A 23,893-nucleotide genomic window follows, 5' to 3' on the forward strand; every position below is an offset into this window, starting at 1 on the left:
TCGGAGTCCTATTTGACCCTGAGTTGAGTTTCCGACGCCATATCCTCTCCATCATAAAGGCATACTTCCACCTCTGTAATATCACTTGCCCCTCCCCTGCCGCCTCCCATCTGCTGCTGAAACTCTTTGTTACCCCCAGACTCGACTACTCCAATGCTGTCCTGGCTGGCGTCCCATCTTCCACCCTCCGTAAACTTCAGTTCATCCAAAACTCTTGATGCCTGTATTGTAACTCACGCCAAGTCCCGTTTACCCATTACCCCTGTGTACACTGACCTACATTGGCTCCTGGTCCAACAACGCCTCGATTTTTAAAATTCTCTTCCTCGTGTTCACCCTTCCCTATCTTTGTAACCTCCTCCAGCCCTCCTACCCTCCGAGAACTCTGCGTTCATCAAACCCTGGACTTGTGCATCCCTCGCTTCCTTTGCCCCACCATTGGCGGTCGTACCTAGAGTTCTCGCCACCTCTCTCCACCTTTAGGACACTCCTTAAAACATGGTGCTTTGACCAAGCTTTTAGCTACCTGTCCTAATATCTCTTTTTCTTTTGCTTGGTTTCAATTTTTGTCTGATTATGCTCCTGTAATGCACCTTGTGACGTTTTACTATGCTAAAGGTGCTATATAAATGCAAGTTGTTAGATAGAAAAGGATATTGCAGCATTTAGAATATTCAAAAGGGTGGAAATCCTAGTAGAGACCTTCATTATTGGAACATAAAAGTTTGTCTTGGTTTTGCAACTTTAAAAATTGTTTATTTTCAATGTTTTCTTTTAGGAATTGTTTTTCTTTGAGCCAAATTTTTCTCTCAACTTTTTTCTATATTGAAGTAGTGGCTAACTGAAGTCACTCTGTCCAGAATGAACTACAGTTACTGAGAGAAAGGCATCGAGCTGACCTCATTCAATGTTGCAAGCTGGATTTTCCCAGAACAAAGCAGCAGATGGCTCAAAGTTTGGCAATAGTTATTTTGAAATTTCTCCACTTTAAGGCTGTTCCACAGTCATCCCCAGTAATCTTCCCCAGTTGAGAGGCAACTATGCCTCAGACCTCTTTGAATGCCACTCTGGAGCTGACTGTTGGAAGGTGTGCCAAAGCAGTCTGCGTTGACTTGCCTAGCATTTTTTTCCTTTTCTCCCTTACTACCTTTGGGGATGTATCTGACCATTCATTCTCTAATCCTGATGGCACATCTTAAGTTGAAACTTGCGTAGACATGTGTCCTACCCTTTTATACACCAGTACATTGTATCACTCAATTAAGTCATCCTTGCTTTGCAGTCATTCATAAAATGTTCTCAAATTTGTAATGATGTAGAAAGGAATATCTGGAGTTTCATCTTAAATCTTGATTATCTGTATTTGATTTTTCTTTCATTTGTTGTGCTGCATTGCTTTTGAAAATTGATATTCCCACTTGCACTTTTACAGAATTTTGATTCAGAGATCAGTGGAGTGGCAATAGATGGATGCTGGCAAACTGATAGCCAACGTCTCCTTAGCGAGGTGATGGTGGAACACTTCTTCCGACAAGGAATGCTGGATGTGGCAGAGGAACTCTGTCAGGTAAAGTAATGGACACTGTAGTAGTTTGTATCCCGTGCCATCGGTAATTCCTTACCTTTTTCCTAAATTGCCTCTCTGAAATTGACCGTGTTTCAGGATGGATTGCACTTTACACCAGCTGTCTTTGTTCTGTTTTATCTCAATCTCCTTGTTAGTCGCGTGCATCTAATTCTTCGTGCTCCACTGTGTGTATACACTTTGTTCCTTCACATTTTGTGCTAACTGTCCCATCGTGCTCTATGCTTATGCCAGGCCATTTAGCCTGTCATGGTACACTATCCTACACTGCATAGTGTCTCTCAGCAGTCTAGAATAAATACTGTCTCTGTTTGGAGCCCTTTTAGCCTATCTTATTTATATTGAAGTCATTGGTTATCTCTTTGTGGAAGACACTTTGCTCCATGTTTTCCCTTATGAATACTTGGAGGAAGAAGTTATTCAGAATGTTCATCATCAGTTTCAAGCCCCTTTACATCGTTTAGGGTTTTCACCCCCAACTGCCCTCTTGGGAGTACTGCGAGAACTATATACTGGTATGTTTAGTTCTGCTGCTTTGCTTTATGTCTAGATTCCTGTTTGTTCCTCTGATCGCTCTTTTAACCTGTTACTGCGTTTTCTCATATTCAGCCTGAGTGGGGTGCCTCAGGATCCGGTGTTGGGACCATTACTGTTTCCAATTTGACTTGTATTCAAAAACCCAATGTAAACTGGTTACATTTTTAGATGATATCAAAACAAGAGGGTCAGAGCACTGTAGCTAGATTATGAATTCTAGTTCAATATTCTACTGGCACTGAGGAGGGTCCATGGAATTGGAAGAAACTGCTTAGAAATTATAGAAGGAGCTGTTTTATAAAAAAAAATAAAAAAAAATTAATGCAGACAGAACAAAGTTTAATACAGACAAATGTAAAGTAGTAAACGTTGGAAGGAAAAGTGGGCAACCCACGCACTCCATGAATGGTGTTGAAATAGTTGAGGATGAAGTTGAAAAAGTCCTAGGAGCCTTGGAGCTCAAAGCATCCAGCCATTGCAGAGCAGTAATCAACAAAGCCAGTAGCATATTGAACTACATAGCCACAACAGTGTAATACATAATCGGAGGAATGCATAATCTAGCCACAGTGCTCTAGCCCATCATCCACTTATCACTTGCTGCTGTACTACTCCCTTTCCCCACCAATCTTTCTCTCTGCTTGTAAAAACATAGTAAAAGGAACAAACTTACATTTTTATAGTACTTCTTGTGTCATCAGGACATCCCAAAGTGCTTCACAGCTTTTGAAGTGCAGTCGCTGTTGTAATAGAGTCATAGTCATAGAGTTTTACAGCACAGAAAGAGGCCCATCGTGTCCGCGCCGCCCATCCACCCCTGTCCTGTCTAATCCCATTTTCCAGCATTTGGTCCATAGCCTTGTATGCAATGGCATTTCAAGTGCTCATCCAAATGCTTCTTGAATGTTGTGAGGGTTCCTGCCTCTACCACCCTTTCAGGCAGTGAGTTCCAGATTCCAACCACCCTCTGGGTGAAAAAGTTCCTCCTCAAATCCCCTCTAAATCTCCTGCCCCTTACCCTGAATCTATGCCCCCTTGTTATTGACCCCCCTACTAAGGGGAAAAGTTCCTCTTTGTCTACCCTATCTATGCCCCTCATCATTTTGTACACCTCAATCAGGTCCCCCCTCAGCCTTCTTTGCTCCAAGGAAAACAACCCCAGCCTGTTTAGTCTTTCTTCATAGCTGAGGCGCTCCATCCCAGGTAACATCCTGGTGAATCTTCTCTGCACCCTCTCCAAAGCAATCACACCCTTCCTATAGTGAGGCGACCAGAACTGCACACAGTACTCCAGCTGTGGCCTCACCAGCGTTTTGTACAGCTCCATCATAACCTCCCTGCTCTTATATTCTATGCCTCGGCTAATGAAGGCAAGTATCCCATATGCCTTTTTAACCACCTTATCTACCTGTTCCGCTGCCTTCAGAGATCTATGTACATGTACACCAAGGTCCCTCTGACCCTCTGTACTTCCTAGGGTCCTACCACTCATTGTGTATTCCCTTGCCTTATTTGTCCGTCCAAAATGCATCACCTCGCACTTTTCAGGGTTAAATTCCATTTGCCACTTTTCCGCCCGTCTGACCAACCCGTTTATATCGTCCTGTAGCCTGAGGCTTTCCTCCTCGCAATTTACCACCCCACCAATTTTCGTGTCATCTGCGAACTTACTGATCATACCTTTTACATTCTCATCCAAATCATTTATGTAGATCACAAACACCAAGGGACCCAGCACCGATCCCTGAGGTACCCCACTGGACACAGGCTTCCAGTCACAAAAGCATCCTTCGACCATCACCCTCTGCCTCCTGCCACTCAGCCAGTTTAGGATCCAACGCGCCAAGGCACCCTGGATCCCATGGGCTCTTACCTTCTTGACCAGTCTCCTATGCGGGACTTTGTCAAAAGCTTTACTGAAGTCCATGTAAACCACATCCACAGCATTTCCCTCATCCACCCCCTCGAAAAATTCAATCAGATTTTTCAGACATGATTTACCCTTGACAAAGCCATGCTGACTATCCCCGATTAATCCTTGCCTCTCCAAGTGGAGACTAATTTTGTCCCTCAGAATTTTTTCCAATAATTTCCCTACCACAGATGTTAGGCTCACTGGCCTGTAATTCCCTGGTTTATCCCTGCTACCCTTCTTGTATAATGGTACTACATTAGCTGTTCTCCAGTCCTCTGGTACATCCCCTGTGGCCAGAGAGGTTCTGAAAATTTGTGTCAGAGCCCCTGCAATCTCCTCCTTTGCCTCCCACAGCAGCCTGGGATACATCTCGTCCGGGCCTGGGGATTTATCCACTTTTTGGCCTGCTAAAACCGCTAGCACCTCCTCCCTCTCGATGCTAATATGTTCAAGTATGTCACAGTTCCCTTGCCCGATTTCTATGTCTGCATCGTCTCTCTCCATAGTGAACACAGATGCAAAAAATTCATTTAAAACCCCGCCTACATCATCTGGCTCTACACACAGATTGCCACTTTGGTCCCTAATGGGCCCTACCCTTTCCCTGGTTATCCTCTTGCCCTTAATATACTTATAAAACATCTTAGGATTTTCCTTTATTTTGCTCGCCAGTGTTATTTCATGGCCCCTCCTCGCCCTCCTAATTTCTTTTTTAAGTATGCCCCTGCACTTTTTATACTCCTCTAGGGCTTCTTCCGTCTTTAGTCTTTTGTAACTGCCAAAAGCCCCCCTTTTATTTCTAATGCATTTTTGTATCTCCCTTGTCATCCAAGGTTCCCTTTGCTTGTTGGTCCCACCCTTGACCTTTACAGGAACATGTTGGCGTTGTACTCTCTCTATTTCCCTTCTGAAAGTCTCCCACTGTCTTGATGTGGATTTTCCTATAAGTAGCTGCTCCCAGTCCACTTTGGCCAGACCCTGCCTTATCATATTAAAATCGGCCTTCCCCCAATTTAGAACCCTTATTTCCGGGCCGTCTTTGTCTTTTTCCATGACCACCTTAAATCTCACCGAATTATGGTCACTATCGCCAAAATGCTCTCCTACTGACACTTCCACCACTTGCCCGGCTACATTCCCCAGAATTAGGTCCCGTATCGCCCCCCTCTCTTGTAGGACTTTCTACATGTTGGCTCAAAAAGCTCTCCTGGATGCACTTTAAGAATTCTGCACCCTCTAAGCCTTTCACACTCTGACTATCCCAATTTATATTGGGGAAGTTGAAATCCCCCACTATTATTACCCTATTATTTTCGCACTTTTCTGAGATTTGCCTACATATCTGTTCCTCTATCTCCCCCTGACTGTTTGGGGGCCTATAGTACACTCCCAGCAAAGTGCTTGCCCCCTTTTTGTTTTTAAGTTCTACCCATATGGCCTCATTAGAGGAACCCGCTAATATATCATCCCTCCTTGCAGCAGTAATTGACTCCTTAATTAATATTGCAACACCCCCTCCCCTTTTACACCCCCCTCTGTCTCGCCTGAAGATTCTATACCCCAGAATATTGAGCTGCCAGTCCTGACCCTCCCTCAACCATGTCTCCGTGATAGCAACAATATCGTACTCCCATGTGTTCAACAACAACTTCAGTTCGTCCACCTTATTTGCAAGACTCCTTGCATTAAAATAAATGCCTTCCAGCCCTGCCATATTCCCTTTTCCCTTCGCATATTTGCTCTGCCTTGTTTTTTTCTCTGTATTTGGCTGTAAATCACCCCCTGCTATAGCTCCACTCTGTACCCCATCCCCCTGCCAAGTTAGTTTAAACCCCCCCCCCCCCAGCAGTGCTAGCAAACCTCCCCGCAAGGATATTGGTTCCCCTCTGGTTCAGGTGTAAACCGTCCGACTTGTACAAGTCCCACCTTTCCCAGAAGCAGACCCAGTGATCCAGGAAACTAAAGCCCTCCCTCCTGCACCATCCCTTTAGCCACGCATTCATCTGTTCTATCTTCCCATTCCTATACTCACTAGCACGTGGCACCGGGAGTAATCCAGAGATTACAACCTTTGAGGTCCTGCTCTTTAATCCTTCACCTAGCTCCCTAAATTCTTGCTGCAGGACCTCATCCCTCTTTTTACCTATGTCATTGGTACCAATGTGGACCACGACCTCTGGCTGTTCACCCTCCCCCTCCAGAATGCCCTGCAGCCGCTCAGTGATATCCTTGACCCTGGCACCAGGGAGGCAACAAACCATCCTGGATTCACGTCTACGGCCACAGAAACGCCTATCTGTTCCCCTTACTATAGAATCCCCTACCACTATTGCTCTCCCACTCTTTTTCCCCCCTTCCTGGGCAGCAGGAGCACCCCCAGTGCCAGGAAGTTGGCTGCTGCTGCCTTCCCCTGGTGAGTCATCCCCCTCAACAGTATCCAAAGCGGCATACCTGTTTGAGAGGGGAATGGTCACAGGGGTCTCCTGCACTACCTGCCTGCTTCTATTGCTCCTCCTGGTGGTCACCCATTTCCTATCTTCCTGTGCAGCCCTTCCCTGCGGTGTGACCAACTCACTAAACGTGTTATCCACGAACCTCTCAGCATCGTGAATGCTCAACAACCCATCCACCCGCAGCTCCAGCGCCTCAATGCGGTTTGCTAGTAGCTGCAGATGGATGCATCTCTGGCACACGTCATCAGGGGCACCGGCAGTGTCCCTGAATTCCCACATAGAGCAAGAGGAGCATATCACGGGGCTGGGCTCACCTGGCATGACCTTCCCTTTACTTAATTTAAATTAATTTACTATCACCAATAAAAAATATCTCTAAGGCGCTTGTATAGTCTACCAACAGTCCCTGCTACACCAGAAAAGACCCTAGTAACTATAAACTACAGAGTTTAAGTTTAAAAAAGAGAAATACTCACCAACCAATCACTTACCTGCTCCCTGGTGACGTCACACTCTGATTACTTTTTACCTCTCTCCTCTGCTGTTGATTTGGTAAGCCTCTGCTGAACCCGCCGGTTTTAAGTGCCGCCGGTCGCGCTGCTGCTCTCCCACAGGTCCAAGCTCTCTGACCTCGCCTCTGCTGAACCCGCCGGTTTTAAGTGCCGCCGGTCGCGCTGCTGCTCTCCCACAGGTCCAAGCTCTCTGACCTCGCCTCTGCTGAATCCGCCGGTTTTAAGTGCCGCCGGTCGCGCTGCTGCTCTCCCACAGGTCCAAGCTCTCTGACCTCGCCTCTGCTGAACCTAATGTCTGGTGTATAGAATGCTGTCGCACTTTAAATGTGCTATAGCAGAATAAAAGTATTGCATGCTTTAGTGATGGGTTCAATTTCCCAGAAACAATCAGAAAACACACTGCTATCTACTCAACACTTTCTCCCACAATATCTGTCTTAAACGTCTACCATATCCTCTGGCTCATTTTGAGCAACGCTAAGGGAGATCCAGTAGTTAAATTCAAGGTTATCTGCCACTGCATGATGAAGACTAGGTCAAAAATTTTGCTAAGCTTTTGCAGTGCACTGGTCAGAATAGAATGCTATGTTCTGTTTTGGTCACCATGCCTGAAAAAAATACAAATATTGGAAATCATACAGAGAAGGACAGCAAGACTGATTGCTGTAAAGGGGATTGGTTATGAAGAAGAATTAGAGAAACTTGAGCTTTATGGTCTTGAAGAAAGTGCTTAAGCTTTTGAAGTTATTACATCAGAATATGCCAGGAAAATGGGATCAGACAACTGAATGGAAATTACTGAAATTTTTTTTTAAATTTCGAAGTATTTTTCACTTGAAGTGTTTGGAATAATCTGCCAGACAGGATAGCAAAATTTCTATGTTCAAAATATAATCGGGTGCTGTGATGGAGAAGTTAGGATGCTAGAAGGATGAGCGTCAATGGTTGCCTTTTCTCGTCCATGGCTTTTTTTATTTTGTGACATATCATCTTCTGGTAAATATGGGATTACTACACCTTTTGCATAGTAAATCTCCCCATGTCTGACTCATTAGTCGATATTAACTGCCCATTTTAAGCCGCTCACACTAGTTTCTTGATTTAGTTCTAACTTCACTTTATTTTGGGGAAACAATGTAACAGTATTTCTGAACAACAAGTAGCTTAGTTGTCTCTTGTGCAGAATGATTTGTCAAATTCCACCTGCTATTATAATGTTGTACTCATTTGTCCATTAGGAAGCTGGCTTGTGCATCGAAGGAAACCAAAAGGAACCTTTTGTAGAACTAAATCGAATCTTGGAGGCACTCAGAGTAAGAGATCTAAGACCTGCATTAGAGTAAGTAACATTTTTCAAGTGTTATATAGTAAATGTATTGGGCAATTGGGAATGCTTTGACAAAGTTTGTTAAAGTAACCCTACAACTATAAGTCACAAAAGCCACACTTCAGAATTGGCTGCCTTCTCTTTGCAGAGGCCTATGTTCCTAGAATGCTATGCAGTTTTGATTGTGGTTATGGTTTCAAATGATAGAATCAGAGAATGGTTGCAGCACGGAAGAAGGCCATTCAGCCCATCGAGCCCATGCCGGCTCTCTGCAAGAGCACTTCAACTAGTCCCACTCCCCCGCAGCCCTGCAAATTGGAGATTTGGAAGATTATGGCCATTACCTCTGCGATTTCTTCCTTCACTTCCCTCCGCTTCCTAGGATGCATCCCATCTGGTCCCGGTGACTCATCTACTTTAAGCGCAGCCAGCCTTTCTAGTACAGGAAACTTTGTGATATCCGGCACCGACGGGACCGAGCTGTTGCCGTCCCATCAAAACTGCCGGACATACCAGCGTTAATGTTGAAGCATACGGAGGTTTTCATCTCCGTATCTGACAGCAAACACTGTTGCTTAGCAACAGCTTCTAACAGTCGGCCCGTACCTTCGAAGCGTCTCTAGCTTAGCAACAGCTTCAGAGAGACTTTCCAGAGCCTGACTGTTGGGGGGGAAAAAAAAAGCCACGCGAAGAAAAAAAACCTAACAAAACGGCTCCTGATTTCTGCCGGTAGATCGAGGTTTCTGGACATACAACCTCCGGATAAACCAAAGTCTCCTGTACCTCCTCTTTATCAATTTTTATCCCATCCAGTATCTCCTCTACCTCCACCTTCACTGACTTCGTATTTTCTTTGCTGTCAAATGAGTCATAGACAGCAACTCTGAGAGTGCTGCTTCTAAAAAGAAGTGTTCTTTAAAACTGAATTACAATTTACTCAAATTTGAAAGTGTGGTGGAAGACATGTGTACACAAGCTGTTTTTAGTTACTCCCTTTGTGACCTCTGTCCAAACGTACTTGTAACATTTAATCTTGAAACAATTTAGGTGTTGGGTGATGTTTTTTTTGCGATTAGAATGGGACTTTTTCTTGAACCTATTGCATTGTAATCACGTTTATTGGCTTTTTTTGGTTTATCATGATAGAAATTGAGTTTTCTAATTACACCTGTTAGATTCCTAGTTAACACATTGATACATTTATTTTACTTCAAGATGGGCAGTTGCAAACCGCGAGATGTTGATGGCACAGAACAGCTCCCTAGAGTTCAAGCTACACAGATTATATTTTATCAGCCTGTTAATGGGAGGTACAGAAAACCAGAGGGAAGCACTTCAGTATGCCAAGAACTTCCAGCCATTTGCTTTAAATCACCAGAAGGGTAAGCTACATTTTGGCTTGAAAATGTATATTGTGGGAGCCCACGTTTTACTATGTGTCGTAGATAATACGGTGCCAGTTGCCCTCTGATTCTTCACCCAAAGTAACATTATTCAACAACATTTATATAGCGCCTTTAACGTAGTAAAACATCCCAAGGTGCTTCACAGGAGTGTTACCAGATAAAATTTGACACGAGCCACATAAGGAGATATTAGGACAGGTGGCCTAAAGCTTGGTCAAAGAGGTAGGTTTTAAGGCGGGGAGAGAGAGAGAGAGAGAGGTGGAGAGATTTAGGGAGGGAATTCCAGAGCTTGGGGCCTAGACAGCTGAAGGCACAGCCGCCAATGGTGTGGCAAAGGAAATTGAGGATGCACAAAAGGCTAGAACTGGAGGAATGCAGAGTTCTCTGAGGGTTGTGGAGCTGGAGGAGGTTACAGAGATAGGCAGGGGTGAGGCCATGGAGGGATTTGAACACAACGATGAGAATTTTAAATTTGAGGCATTTCAGCTGCAGGTGGGCTGAGACGGGGTGGAGACATTCACGTGTGAGTGTTGATGGTGTGCATCAGCAGGCTATTTGACTTGGGGACATAGCGTCTGAGCGCAATTCTGTTCTCGCCCAGTCTCCACACTGCAGTTTCTTCGGAGATCTCCTAAGCAGTGGGAACTCTGGCCAATTTTATCGTCCCACACTTAAAATCATTATGGCAAATGATAGTGTCCTTACCATTGCACCTGTTGAAGTCAATTAATTTATCACAAACTGGGGATTGAACTTCAGACCTACCTGACCTGTATGATTTATCCTACTCACTGAAGAAGCTCAGTCAACAGGGATGACTCTGACTTTATAAATTATTATATATTTTATGTTGGGATATATTAATTGCCAATGCACATCCTTGAAAGTCATCGCGCATCTGTCGCCCTGAATGATTGGTAGAGGGAGAAGAAAATAGGTGTTTTACACTCTCGAAGTACAGAATATAAAGAGGTGTTGCTGCAAATCTGTAATGTAATCACTGCACATGAACCAATGTATTATGGGAAAGTGTTTCTCTTTACTTTTTACAATAGAATTGAATGTAGACTGCTGTAAATGGTTATATGTTGCTGGGCGGGGGAGGAAAATAGAAACAAAAATGAACTAATATAATAAACAAAGCTGGTACATTTTAAAATCACACACTAGTTTTGGTTTTGAAGATTGATGCATGCTCATTTTAGTTAAGAAATATACTCGTGATTTTGTTTCTCTACAGACATCCAGGTGCTAATGGGAAGCCTTGTTTACTTGAGACAGGGAATAGCGAACTCGCCATATATGCACCTGTTGGATTCTAACCAGTGGGCTGATATCTGTGATATCTTCACCAGGGATGCCTGCTCTCTCCTCGGTCTCTCAGTAGAATCACCACTGAGTGTCAGGTATGATTTAAATACTGTGTTAGATCTGATTAATCATATTAGAGAGTGATGGACATTTTTTAAAGTCTCCTGTTAACCTTTCATCCATTGATAGTTTTGAGTGAGGATGATAAAGCAAATTCAAGCAGTTATGATGAGTTGCTTTTTGGCACCTTTCTTAATTGTTTTTGGTTCATCAAGCTAAGTATTGCCATAGTGCTGGGGAGTAGAACTATTTCTATAGGCATCCACTGTGTATAATATGTGCTTCCAGGTCAAGCATTAGCACGGTTGGATGGAGAGTAAAGTTTACTCTACTTTGCCCCCATCAAGGTGCCTCTGTCCCAACATTTGAATAGCACTCATTACTGCACCAGCAAGACGTTTTGCCATTTTCCTTCATCAACTAAGCTTTGTCCTCTCCTCGATGAGATTGCCAATTATTACTAAATTAGGAGCAATTTTGTGCTGCGGGTCCATACACATTAGGAACTGGATCGAGATTACCCAAATTCATTCCATCCTTTACACCCAGCAGACAGAGACTCTTGAGTCCAGTCTGGACCAGATTTGATCCCAGGTCCCAAAGGTAAAAGGTCAGTGTCCACCTGTATCATACAGTTCTAATGCAGACGATATTGATGCTCAGAGAGTAAATCAGCCCCTATACAGTAAATCTTAGTGGGCACCCATTTAACACTGCATCATTTGTGCTTTCAGTATGTTTTGTACAGTGCCCTATGGATAGTAAAGCTTGTGAAATGTTTGTGTGCTTTATCTACAATACCACAATTTCAGAAACTGATCCTGATTGTGGTGTTGCATATTGGTGAACTACTTTTATTCACTTGAGGGCAGTGTTGTACCGCTTCAGATTCACGCATGTAAATTCTTCTTGTTGATGAGTTCCTCATCTTATTGGGCCTGCATGAGGCGGTACAAACAAAGGCTGGGCGACCCTCCCCACTGAAAGGAAAAAACACTCTTAAGAACGATTCACCTTGAATATTTTCATGCATCTTCTCCTAACTGATTTGAGAATTTAAATTTCTGTCCTCTCAGCCAGGGACTATTTTGTTTGGAAAGCCTTCAGGGGAGAACATTTGTTTTATTAAAAAAAAAATCATATCTGATGTCTGAATTATATGATCACGAGGGCTTAATCTACCTTACCATTGTACTCTCCAAACAACTGCTGCATAGCAATTTCACATCCTCATGGGTTTTGTAACATTTCAATATCTTTTCACCACTCCCATACTGTATTCAAAATATAAAACCTTCAAGGCCACTCGACCTTGGCTCCCAAACCTTTTCAGATTGAATTGAACATTTGTTATACCATACCTTCTAATACCACATGTCCTTTGTTCACAAGAACTATTTAAGAGCTAATTCACAGTAAGTTATACATAATGCTTGAAATGTTTTTGTATTAAATTGATATATGTATCTCTATTCAGAATTATTTGTTTAGTTTTTCAGCAGGGTGTATTGCATTACCAGCTCTCATTAACATTAAGGCAGTCATTGAGCAGAGACAGTGCACTGGCGTATGGAATCAGAAGGATGAGTTGCCAGTAAGTACACGTTAATGTTTGTATTCCGATTTATACATAAACCCATGATAAACACAGACTCTCGATAGAGCTTGGATTAGTAATGAGTCTTCGACTTGGGGTCAAATGCCAGAATTGGCAGCCAAGAACAGGAAGGCCGATACTCGCTCACCACAATGGCGGCTAGCCAAGGAAGGATCCATTGTATATGTCATTCAAACAGGTCTTTTCCAATTGGGAGATGAAACCTGGTGCTGCTTAAGACTACTTGATGACTATTGAAGCTGCTTAAAAATATGATGGAGATGCATTTAATGTGAGTTGTATGGAAAAGAGGGAAGGAAATTGTTTACATTCAGAATACTTCTTTGCTACCCCTATTTCAGTCCATGATCAATGTTAAAACACCTTAAAGAAAGCGTTGGCATATAGTAGCACTCAGTATATAAGTATCCAAGGAAGGTCCTTTATTCCTGATCCTGCAGTTTTGGATGCTGCATTGTGTTGTTTTAAAGCCTGGGATCCCAGTGTTGTAGCAATCTTATGTCAGACATAGGATGCCCCGCAGACTGGATTGCTAAGGCTACTAACCTAGACAGTAAACCACTTCCTTGATATTTAGTCCTCTTGAGTCAAACATAATGAACTGCACTGCTGTCAACAGATGTAGCCGTGACTCCCAATAGCTGACTGTAATATAAACAGGATGGCACTGACTGTAATATAAACAGGATGGCACTGACTAATATAAACAGGATGGCACTGACTGTAATATAAACAGGATGGCACTGACTGTAATATAAACAGGATGGCACTGACTAATATAAACAGGATGGCACTGACTGTAATATAAACAGGATGGCACTGACTAATATAAACAGGATGGCACTGACTGTAATATAAACAGGATGGCACTGACTAATATAAACAGGATGGCACTGACTGTAGTATAAACGGGATGGCAGTGACTGTAATATAAACAGGATGGCACTGACTAGTATAAACAGGATGGCACTGACTAATATAAACAGGATGGCACTGCCTGTAATATAAACAGGATGGCACTGACTGTAATATAAGCAGGATGGCACTGCCTGTAATATAAACAGGATGGCACTGACTGTAATATAAACAGGATGGCACTGACTGTAATATAAACAGGATGGCACTGACTAGTATAAACAGGATGGCACTGACTAATATAAACAGGATGGCACTGCCTGTAATATAAACAGGATGGCACTGACTGTAATATAAGCAGGATGGCACTGCCTGTAATATAAACAGGATGGCACTGACTGTAATATAAACAGGATGGCACTGACTGTAATATAAACAGGATGGCACTGACTGTAATATAAACAGGATGGTACTGACTAATATAAACAGGATGGCACTGACTGTAATATAAACAGGATGGCACTGACTAATATAAGCAGGATGGCACTGCCTGTAATATAAACAGGATGGCACTGCCTGTAATATAAACAGGATGGCACTGACTGTAATATAAACAGGATGGCACTGACTGTAGTATAAACAGGATGGCACTGCCTGTAATATAAACAGGATGGCACTGCCTGTAATATAAGCAGGATGGCACTGCCTGTAATATAAACAGGATGGCACTGCCTGTAATATAAACAGGATGGCACTGCCTGTAATATAAACAGGATGGCACTGACTGTAATATAAACAGGATGGCACTGACTGTAGTATAAACAGGATGGCACTGACTGTAATATAAACAGGATGGCACTGACTGTAATATAAACAGGATGGCACTGCCTGTAATATAAACAGGATGGCACTGACTGTAATATAAACAGGATGGCACTGACTGTAATATAAACAGGATGGCACTGACTGTAATATAAACAGGATGGCACTGACTGTAGTATAAACAGGATGGCACTGACTAATATAAACAGGATGGCACTGCCTCAAGAGGTGGTTTTGTCCCACACTATCAGAGATGCATTGCCGCTGGTGACAAACATATGATGGTCAGGGTTCTGGTTGCTACAAGCTGCCATTTTATTTTAGCTGAGTACTGACCCACTCACCCATACAGTCCACTAATATGGTTTTTGCATTATTGGTGTATATAGACCTTTGCACAATATCGAAGAACCATGGTGAGAAACTTTTGAACCAGAAAAGAATACAATTTTTTTTTTTTTTTTTTTTAAAAGCAAGGAGGTAGCATTTAACATGTACAAGACCATGGAGTGCTGTGCAATTTTGGGCACCCCATTATAGGAAGGATATAAAAGTGATGGAAACGGAGCAGCTTAGATTCACGAGAATCTTACCAAGGACCCCGATGAAAGTCTCCTCACTTTATTGGTTGTACAATGAAGCTCTTCCAGTAAATAGGTTTGGGCAAACTCAGCACAGTTCCTCGTGCAAGAAAACACAGCCTCTAATTTTTTTTTTTTTTAAATCGTTCCTGGGATGTGGCAAGGCCAGCATTTATTGCCCATCCCTAATTGCCCTTAAGAAGGTGGTGGTGAGCCGCCTTCTTGAACCGCTGCAGTCCGTGTAGTGAAGGTATTCCCACAGTGTTGTTAGGGAGGGTGTTCCAGGATTTTGACCTAGTGATGATGAAGGAACGGTGATATATTTCCAAGTCAGGATGTGTGTAACTTGGAGGGGAAATTCCAGGCGATGGTGTTCCCATGCACCTGCTGCCCTTGTCCTTCTAGGTGAAAGAGGTCGCGGGTTTGGGAGGTGCTGCCGAAGAAGCCTTGGCAAGTTGCTGCAGTGCATCTTGTAGATGTACACACTGCAGCTGTGGTACGCCGGTGGTGTATGGGGTGCCGATCAAGCGGGCTGCTTTGTCCTGGATAGTGTCGAGCTTCTTCAGTGTTGTTGGAGTTGCCCTCATCCAGGCAAGTGAAGAGTATGCCATCACACTCCTTACTTGTGCCTTGTAGATGGTGGAAAGGCTTTGGTAGGTTGTGAGGTGAGACACTTGCTGCAGAATACCCAGATTCTGAGATGCTCTTGTAGTCACATTATTTATGTGGCTGGTCCAGTTAAGTTTCTGGTCAATGGTGACCCCAGGATGTTGATGTTGGGGGATTCGGTGATGGTAATGCTGTTAGACTCTCGCTTGTTGGATATAGTCATTGCCTGCCACTTGTGTGGCGCGAATGTTACTTGCCACTTATCAGCCCAAGCCTGAATGTCGTCCAGGTCTTGCTGCATGCGGGCATGGATTGCTTCATTATCTGAGGAGTTGCGAATGGAACTGAACACTCTGCAATCATCAACAAACATCCCCACTTCTGACTTTATGATGGAGGGAAGGTCATTGTTGAAGCAGCTGAAGATGGTTGGGCCTAGGACACTGACCTGAGGAACTTCTGCAGCAATGTCCTGGGGCTGAGATGATTGGCCTCCAACAACTACAACCATCTTCCTTTGTGCTAGGTATGACTCAAGCCAGTGGAGAGTTTTCCCCCTGAATCCCATTGACTTCAATTTTACTAGGGCTCTGTTCAGCACTAAGTTGGCAATCTTACTTGGGGGCAATGAGGATGGCTGGCTGTGGGAAATGGAAAAGGACAACTTAAATTTTCCTACTGGTTTTTGTGTTGCTGTGAAGCAGTTTCATATCCCAGCGATGCAAAAGTGTGAGTAGAAATGAAAACCCCCACTAATGCAGCTGGTGGCTTCAAACCTGATGTCCAGGCTGCAGATTGAAGTGTAAAAGTGGTGCCTTGGAGCTTAGTTTCACAGATAAAGAGCATCCCATGATGCCAAGACTGCTTGGAGTATTGCCTAGCAAGATACAAATAGGTGTTTCCCCTTGCAGGTTAAGACTGTGCACATCTTGCGCCTGAAGCTGGCTTCAGAATCTCAAAAAAAAAAAAAAAAAAAAACCTGAAGCTGCTACAGTGTATTTATAACTGGTATATATGATAGGTGCCTACTCTCTCATTATATGCAGCATAATTGCACCCTTGCACAACTGCAGTGAGGGGCATTGAGTATTGGGTAATCTGAGATTGGCGTTAGACAGTAATATTGGACATAGAATAGAAAGAAGTCTGCAACTGCCTATACTGTACTTAAACTGGGAGTGCTTGTCCTGAAGTGAGAGCTTCTAGCGCTGATATCCCATAACTTGGAAACCGGGAAAAAATACTCTTGCCTCTTGTTAATAGCACATGGGCTAGTGAAGTTCACAAACATCTCTTTAAAAATGACTGTCTAGTATTACATGAAATTACATTTACAGTTTGGTGTCATTCCGTTCTTCCATTATATCTTCAGACTACCGGTTCTTTATCTGACTCCATTGGCTTCCTGTATGCAACAGATTGATTGCAAGATCCTCACCCTTGTGCCACATCACTCCATGGTCTCGCCCCTCCCTACTTTTCTGATCTCCTTTGGCTGTACATCACTGCACACACCCTTCCCTCAGAAGCTGATCCACTTCCAAAAATTCCTCTGCCTCGTCACCTTTGTTCCTGCTTTCAGAAACATTATTAAAATTCTCTTTGACCATGTCTTTACTCCCCAACCCATTTTTTTTCCCCCACTCCCTTTTTTCCTCCTGCTTGGTTCTTACTGTTTCTGTAAAGTACTCGGACATTGTTCTCTGGTGAAAAGTGTCATATTAGTGAATGTTATTTTTCTCCTGATTGTTTTCTAGATTGAAGTAGACCTTGGTAAAAAATGTTGGTACCACTCAATATTTGCCTGCCCAATTCTTCGACAACAGACTACAGAATCCAATCCACCTATGAAGCTTGTCTGTGGCCACATAATCTCTCGAGATGCTCTGAACAAAATGATCAATGGAAGCAAGTAAGTTCTGTCAGAAATCCCACAAATCTGCTTGGATGTTTCTGTTTAATGTTTACACTCATTGAACACCCGGAACAAATACAGGAAACTTTGTTATATCCGGCACCGACGGGACCGAGCTGTTGCCGTCCCATCAAAACTGCCGGACATACCAGCGTTAATGTTGAAGCATACGGAGGTTTTCATCTCCGTATCTGACAACAAACACTGTTGCTTAGCAACAGCTTCTAACAGTCGGCCCGTACCTTGGAAGCGTCTCTGTGGCTTAGCAACCGCTTCAGAGAGACTTTCCAGAGCCTGACTGTTGGGGGAAAAAAAGCCACGAGAAGAAAAAAAACCTAACAAAACGGCTCCTGATTTCTGCTGGTAGATCGAGGTTTCCGGACATACAACCTCCGGATAAACCAAAGTCTCCTGTAGTTAGTAAGGCATCCTTGGTGTAAGTATTTTTTCAAAATTTCTGCAGTGGGAATAGTAGGCTATTCTGCCATTCAATTAAATCATGGTTGATGTGTACCACAACTCCACTTACCTGCCTTTATCCACATCGCTTGATACTGTTAGCCAACAAAAATATATTGATCCCAATTTTAAACATTTCTGTTGCCTTTTGGGGCGGGGTGGGATGGGGGGTGTCCACGGGGGAGTCCCTGATTTTGGTACCCTTTGTATAGAAAGTGCTTCCTGATTTCACTCTTAAATGGCCTAGCTCTATTGTTAAGATTGTGCCGCCTTATTGTGGATTCCCCCACCAGTGGAAATACTTTCTCTCTATCTACGTTACTGAAACTTTTTTCATTTTAAATGTGCATGTACAAATATTAAATGAATAGGTATTTTTTAGGCAGTATTAAATAACTAGATTTATATTTATCTCCTTCCCTTAATCTCCGTAAGCACATAATTTTTCCCATTTAGTTTTTAGTTTATTTTAATTGCTGCCTATCCTTCAACCTCCCCTGCAGCCACAACTAACAATTTCTTGGTTGTGATGGTGGATGGGTAGCTTGTTCATCTTAGGCAGTCCCTCGGAGCCGAGGATGACTTGCTTCCATGTTAAAAATTAGTTCTCAGGTGACTGATGATCCAATGAGGGACCTACAGACTCTCTCACAGGTGGGGCAGACGGTGGTTGAAGGGGCGGCTGGATGGGGTGCTTGGGTTGGCTTCCGCTTGCTCCCAGCGAAGAGACTCCGTGTTCGGCGCCTTCCCGGATGCTTCTCCTCCACTTTGTGCGGTCTTGGGCCAGGGATTCCCAGATGTCGGTGGGGATGTTGCACTTTTTCGAGGAGCTGATTGACGGCACCTCCGACAGTGCAGCACTCCCTCAGTACTGCACTGGAGTGTCAGCCTAAATTTTTGTGCTCAAGTCTCTGGAGTGGGACTTGAACCCATAACCTAATGACTCAGAGGCAAGGGTGCTGCCCACTGAGCTGACCCTGTTTCATTGGTTCATGTATACAACAGTGTCCAAGCAGTGTCGACTACACAAATTTAAAAAAAACTCGATAAATGGACCGTAAGACTGTATAAGGATGAAACTTTGACTTGGGCTATTTAGTGGCAGTTCTGGCCCAGTGTAAAATGTTATGTTTAATCTGTTCAATCTTAATTTATTGGCAGAAGGAATTCAATATAAGTAAGTGTGAAGTGATCCATTTGTTTTATAAAAAAAAAAAAAAAAAAAATTTGCGCATAAGCTGCGCTTCACATACTACTGCTCTCAGCCCAGTCATACAGTATAACTGCAGCCTAAGACAGCTTGACGCAGATTGGCATGTGAAGCAATTAAGCTTATTCTAGTTGCCATCTCTTGTAACGTTTGGACAGCATTCTATTCTTAATTTTAAATACTCAGAACTTAAGCACCCAAAGAAAGAAAAACTCATGTCACTGAAATGTTTCAAAGCTCTTGAGTTTTCTTTTGGAATATATTGCTGCAATTATATAGGCAGTGTTACTAAAATTTGAATGAGCACTTCTAACAACCTGGCCAATCAAAATCTTTAGAATTGCATAGCATTCATTTAAACACTAAATGAAAATAACAATGAAATTGCTTTTAGTAGTATTTTGATTTTTTTAAAATTCTGGAACATGCATATGTAGATAGTTTATTTTAATGCTCAGCTAGGCGCAGATTATGCATCTGCAGTAGATTTTAATGGTAGAAACGTCATTTTGCGTATATTGCAATTCTGTGCTTTATGGAACTTGTTCATTCTAGGTGACTTAAGTCTCAACTCCTTATTGTGTGCCCATTTGAGTAGTTTCTTGGAGTCTCATATTCTGCAACTAAACTTAATGGTCTAGAAATTTGGCCACGCAATCCCCGTTTTTGGGCGCTAATCAGCCTCAAAAGCCTCCAATATGGCGCACAGGCAGTGCATGTTCATGGAGACGGAAGTGCGTCATCTGCCATATTGGCAAAGGGTTAAAAAAATTGTTGTGCAACGACTACGCCTGAAACAGGCGTTAGATCCTTTGCATATTCTCAGGGCAACCGGAGCCAGCTGCACCCCGGGAAACCAGGTCTACATGCGGCTTAACAGGCAATCCGAAAGGGAACAGCTGTTGGACCGCAACCAATAAGGTAAGATTAAGAGTCGCTGCCCCCCTGCCTGCCCCGGCCACCACTACCTCCCAACTCGATCGCCCCCTTTCCTTTAATCACTTACCTGCTGGCTTTGCAGCAGCCCGATCTTCAATCACGCTTAGTCAGCATGCTGCCTGTTGCTGTCCACAGCTGGCTGGCTCAATGGTAATAAGGACTGAGACCCATTATCAGGTGAGCTTCACACCCCACCATTCAAGCACAAGGATAGCTTCCTGTGCTCCCTGAATCTCTCGACCCATGACTTTGATATCACTTAACATGGACATCTTGGACAGACTTCATTGGTTCAAAATCAAAAAATGTCCAGGGACAGATGCTATGTACCGAGCATGCTAAGTGAGGCTATGGGTAAAATCTACAAAGCGCTGGCAGTCATCCAAGAGCCAATTAGTTGCATTTTCGGGTGTGGGGGGGTTGAGAGTTCTAATTTCTATTGAAGAATCAGCTAAGTGGGCCAAATGGCTTCTCTCATCTGTCTTTATTTAACAGTGTAGCTCTTGGAGTTCTTGCTTCAGTTTTAACTGCTCGTTTAGGATTCAGAAAAGCCTCCACTCTTAAAGGTTATAATGCTGTTTTGAAATATGTCATTTGGTGCCAAAATTACAGCTGCAACCTCTTGGGTGTGTGGTGGCTCAATTTTCCTAAGTTATTTGAGGTATATCGCTTAGTTGGTTGGTGTTCATGTGACAGTGGTTTCAATTATCATTGATATTGGCAGAAAATTAAGTTGGTAAATAGCCAGTGTTATCCAAGTTCATGAAACAAAATAAGGACATCCTTACAAAATGAAAGTGAACTGAAGACCACACCGATTGATTTTATATTTCAACTCATGGGGTTAGACAACTTCGTGCTACGGTGGTAGAATCATTGTAATAAAAACAGAAAATGCTGGAGAAACTCAGCAGGTCAGGCAGCATCTGAAGAGAGAAACAGAGTTAACGTTTCAGGTCGATGACCTTTCGTCAGAACTGGAAAAAAGCAGGAAATGGAACAGATTTTTAAGCAAGTGAAGAGGCTGGGAAAGGGGGGAGGGGATGGAAGAACAAAAGGAAAGGTCTGTGATAGACTGGAAGGCAGGTGAGATTAAGAGACATTGAGATATATTCAAGGCAAGAGGAGACGGTAATGGGACAGGTTAAGAAACAAAGGATGGCTCTAGATGAAGTGTGAGTTGCGCTGGCAGAATGGGAGACAGCTGGCATGTGGGGGAGAAGAAAAAAAGACACAGACAAAAAGTGTGGATAATATATATATATATAAATTAGGGGCCGAGGTTATGATCTGAAATTGTTGAACTCGATATTGAGTCCGGAAGGCTGTAAAGTGCCTAAGCGAAAGATGAGGTGCTGTTCCTCGAGCTTACGCTGAGCTTCTGTGGAACAATGCAAGAGGCCGAGGACGGTGAGGTCTGAGTGGGAGTGGAGCGGTGAATTAAAGTGACAGGCGACTGGAAGCTTGGGGGTCCCCCTTACAGACTGAACGGAGGTGTTCTGCAAAGCAGTCACCCAATCTGCGTTTGGTCTCCCCAGTGCAGAGGAGACCACATCGTGAGCAGCGAATACAGTATACTAAATTGCAAGAAGTACAAGTAAATCGCTGTTTCACCTGAAAGAAGTGTTTTGGGGCCCTGGACAGTGGGAAGGGGGGAGGTTTAAGGGCATGTGTTGCACGGGAAGGTGCCAGGGGAAGGGGTGTTGGGGGTGATAGCGGAGTAATCATTGTGTTTCATTTAGCATGCAATAATAGGGCAGTTATAAGGTCAAATTGACAATTCATGGCTAAAATTATATCTCAAATTTCCACACTATTTCCAGAGATGAAAAAATAAAATTCGAACACATCTCCAAACAGACTCTGTATTGATTTCAAAATTGGCAGTGAGATCAGCATTGTGGGTACTGCTGACTGGAACCCCACTGGCGAGCCTCTACTGCTGCCTCTCTAGCCAGACTGGATTTGAACCCAAGAGTCTGAGATGGAAGTCTGAGTTTGGGCAGTGTCGTTGGTAGGCCATGACACACAATTCCCCTAATTTATCAGTAATTAGCACGAAATTGACAATCTTGCTCAGAATATGGGAAATACAAAAATGTCTGTTGCAATCAGGATGCTCTTGTGAGGTAACCAGATTTGTGCTTTTTGTCAAAATATATTCGGTAGGGTGACCATGAGAGATTATTGATCTTGCTGTAATTCTTTTTACTGCGATTTTCTAATGAAAGTTCCATTTTTGTTCACTTCCTAGGTTAAAATGCCCGTATTGTCCGATGGAGCAGGCGCCAGCAGATGCAAAACAGATCTTCTTTTGAAGATAGTTGTGATTTGGGGAGTGGTTTGGGAATTTCAAGCAGTGCTGCAGCAATTCATTGTTCTGTTGGACTAATGCTTACTAAGTTGTAGAATGGTGTGTACATGCCGATGTGTATTTGGGATGGACGAAAGAGGAAAACTACTGGATATAAATTAGTTGCAATAGGGCTTTTGAACTCCGCTTGGTATTTGATCAAGCGAATACACCAGCACTCACCATTTCATGCAGTTATTTTATATTGAGACAATACTAGCAGTACATTTTTTAACTTAAAAGAATATGTAATCACCCATGAGCAATGCATTTCATATGATTCCTCATAGTATCATTGTCATTACATGGGTTAAATTTGATTTTTTTTTTTAAAGTTATCAGTGTGATCTTCATTCTTTAAAAAAAAAATAGAAATATTGAATGTATGAGTAGACAATAACTACTGGTAATATTTGCATACCTTTCTATGTTGGTTTGACTGAGGTAGCTTTGATATATTTTCACGTAATTTTTTTCCTGACACAATTTTGCACGAAGCTCAACATTGAGTGTGCACATATTAAGCCCCCAGGGGCTGATTATTTAAATTTACTGTAAATTTAAACAGCATTTGCATAGAAAGTGGACTAGCGAAGTATTGGCATGGGGGAAGGAAATGATGCATGAAGGATAGACGTGTATGATTTTTGCTTCATGTAGATAATTTAGTTAAGTGTATGGCACCATGTCCAATACATAACTACAACCCTGAAATATAAAACTGAAAAATCTTATTAAACATAAGTTGTATACCAAATGTTTGTGTATTTTGTCACTGTTTGAGGTGCGCTCCATCTTATTCCATATGTTGTCCTTCAGCATATGCACGGTGAAATTCCATCATAACTGTTATTGTTCTTAATTATATTCTATCTGCTTTATTGTATGAATTAATTTGATGTTAAAATTTGCACTTTGGAACGGAGTTCTGAAATATTTTACTGGCATCATGTTGACATTTGTGAATAATGTGGAATTGAACTAATTTTCTCCCACTCTAGCTTCCTCGTGTTGCAAATCACTTTTTCTTTAGTTTACATTAGTTGTGTGCTTTGTACACTGTCATTACAGATTAAGCCCCCAAATATCTGAGATGAGCAAATAGCATTTCAGATTTAGATCACACATTTTATCAGTAACTGATCATCTGTAATTTTAATATTACTAGGGGAACACAATGCAACAATAGAGGTGCATTTTTGACATAACCTGCTGGTGTCCAGTCTTTCTAGATAAATAAAATTTATTGTTGGCTAGAGAGTGGCTTGTCTAATGAGCGTGTACATGCTTCATTTATCTCTGGAATTTCAGTTCAAACCTGATTGAGGTTGTTGGGATAGAAGCCGCTTTGTTGGAATATCAGCATCGTCATGCTGCCCTTCATCTCTCCTCTCTTGGATACTCTGCCCTCCCAAATCCCTACCCC

General features: G+C 42.8%; 1 protein-coding gene across 2 annotated transcripts in view; it reads left to right on the plus strand.

The window, feature by feature from the left end:
• LOC147123669 (E3 ubiquitin-protein ligase RMND5A) overlaps nucleotides 1–23,224 on the plus strand; it is a 62,283-nt gene extending 39,059 nt beyond the window's left edge. For both annotated transcript variants that reach the window (XM_085975503.1, XM_085975502.1), the window contains 7 exons: nucleotides 1,433–1,567; nucleotides 8,241–8,341; nucleotides 9,545–9,711; nucleotides 10,976–11,141; nucleotides 12,598–12,700; nucleotides 17,349–17,503; nucleotides 22,369–23,224. In XM_085975503.1, coding sequence (XP_085831629.1) covers nucleotides 1,433–1,567; nucleotides 8,241–8,341; nucleotides 9,545–9,711; nucleotides 10,976–11,141; nucleotides 12,598–12,700; nucleotides 17,349–17,503; nucleotides 22,369–22,432 — 891 coding nt within the window. In that variant the 3' untranslated portion in view covers nucleotides 22,433–23,224. The remainder of the gene's footprint in view (nucleotides 1–1,432; nucleotides 1,568–8,240; nucleotides 8,342–9,544; nucleotides 9,712–10,975; nucleotides 11,142–12,597; nucleotides 12,701–17,348; nucleotides 17,504–22,368) is intronic.
• The last annotated feature ends 669 nt before the right edge of the window (nucleotides 23,225–23,893 follow it).

This window comes from Somniosus microcephalus, chromosome 2 (assembly GCF_052327205.1).
Source record: "Somniosus microcephalus isolate GS21.2 chromosome 2, FLI_Smic_1.0, whole genome shotgun sequence".
Taxonomy (NCBI): Eukaryota; Metazoa; Chordata; class Chondrichthyes; order Squaliformes; family Somniosidae; genus Somniosus; species Somniosus microcephalus.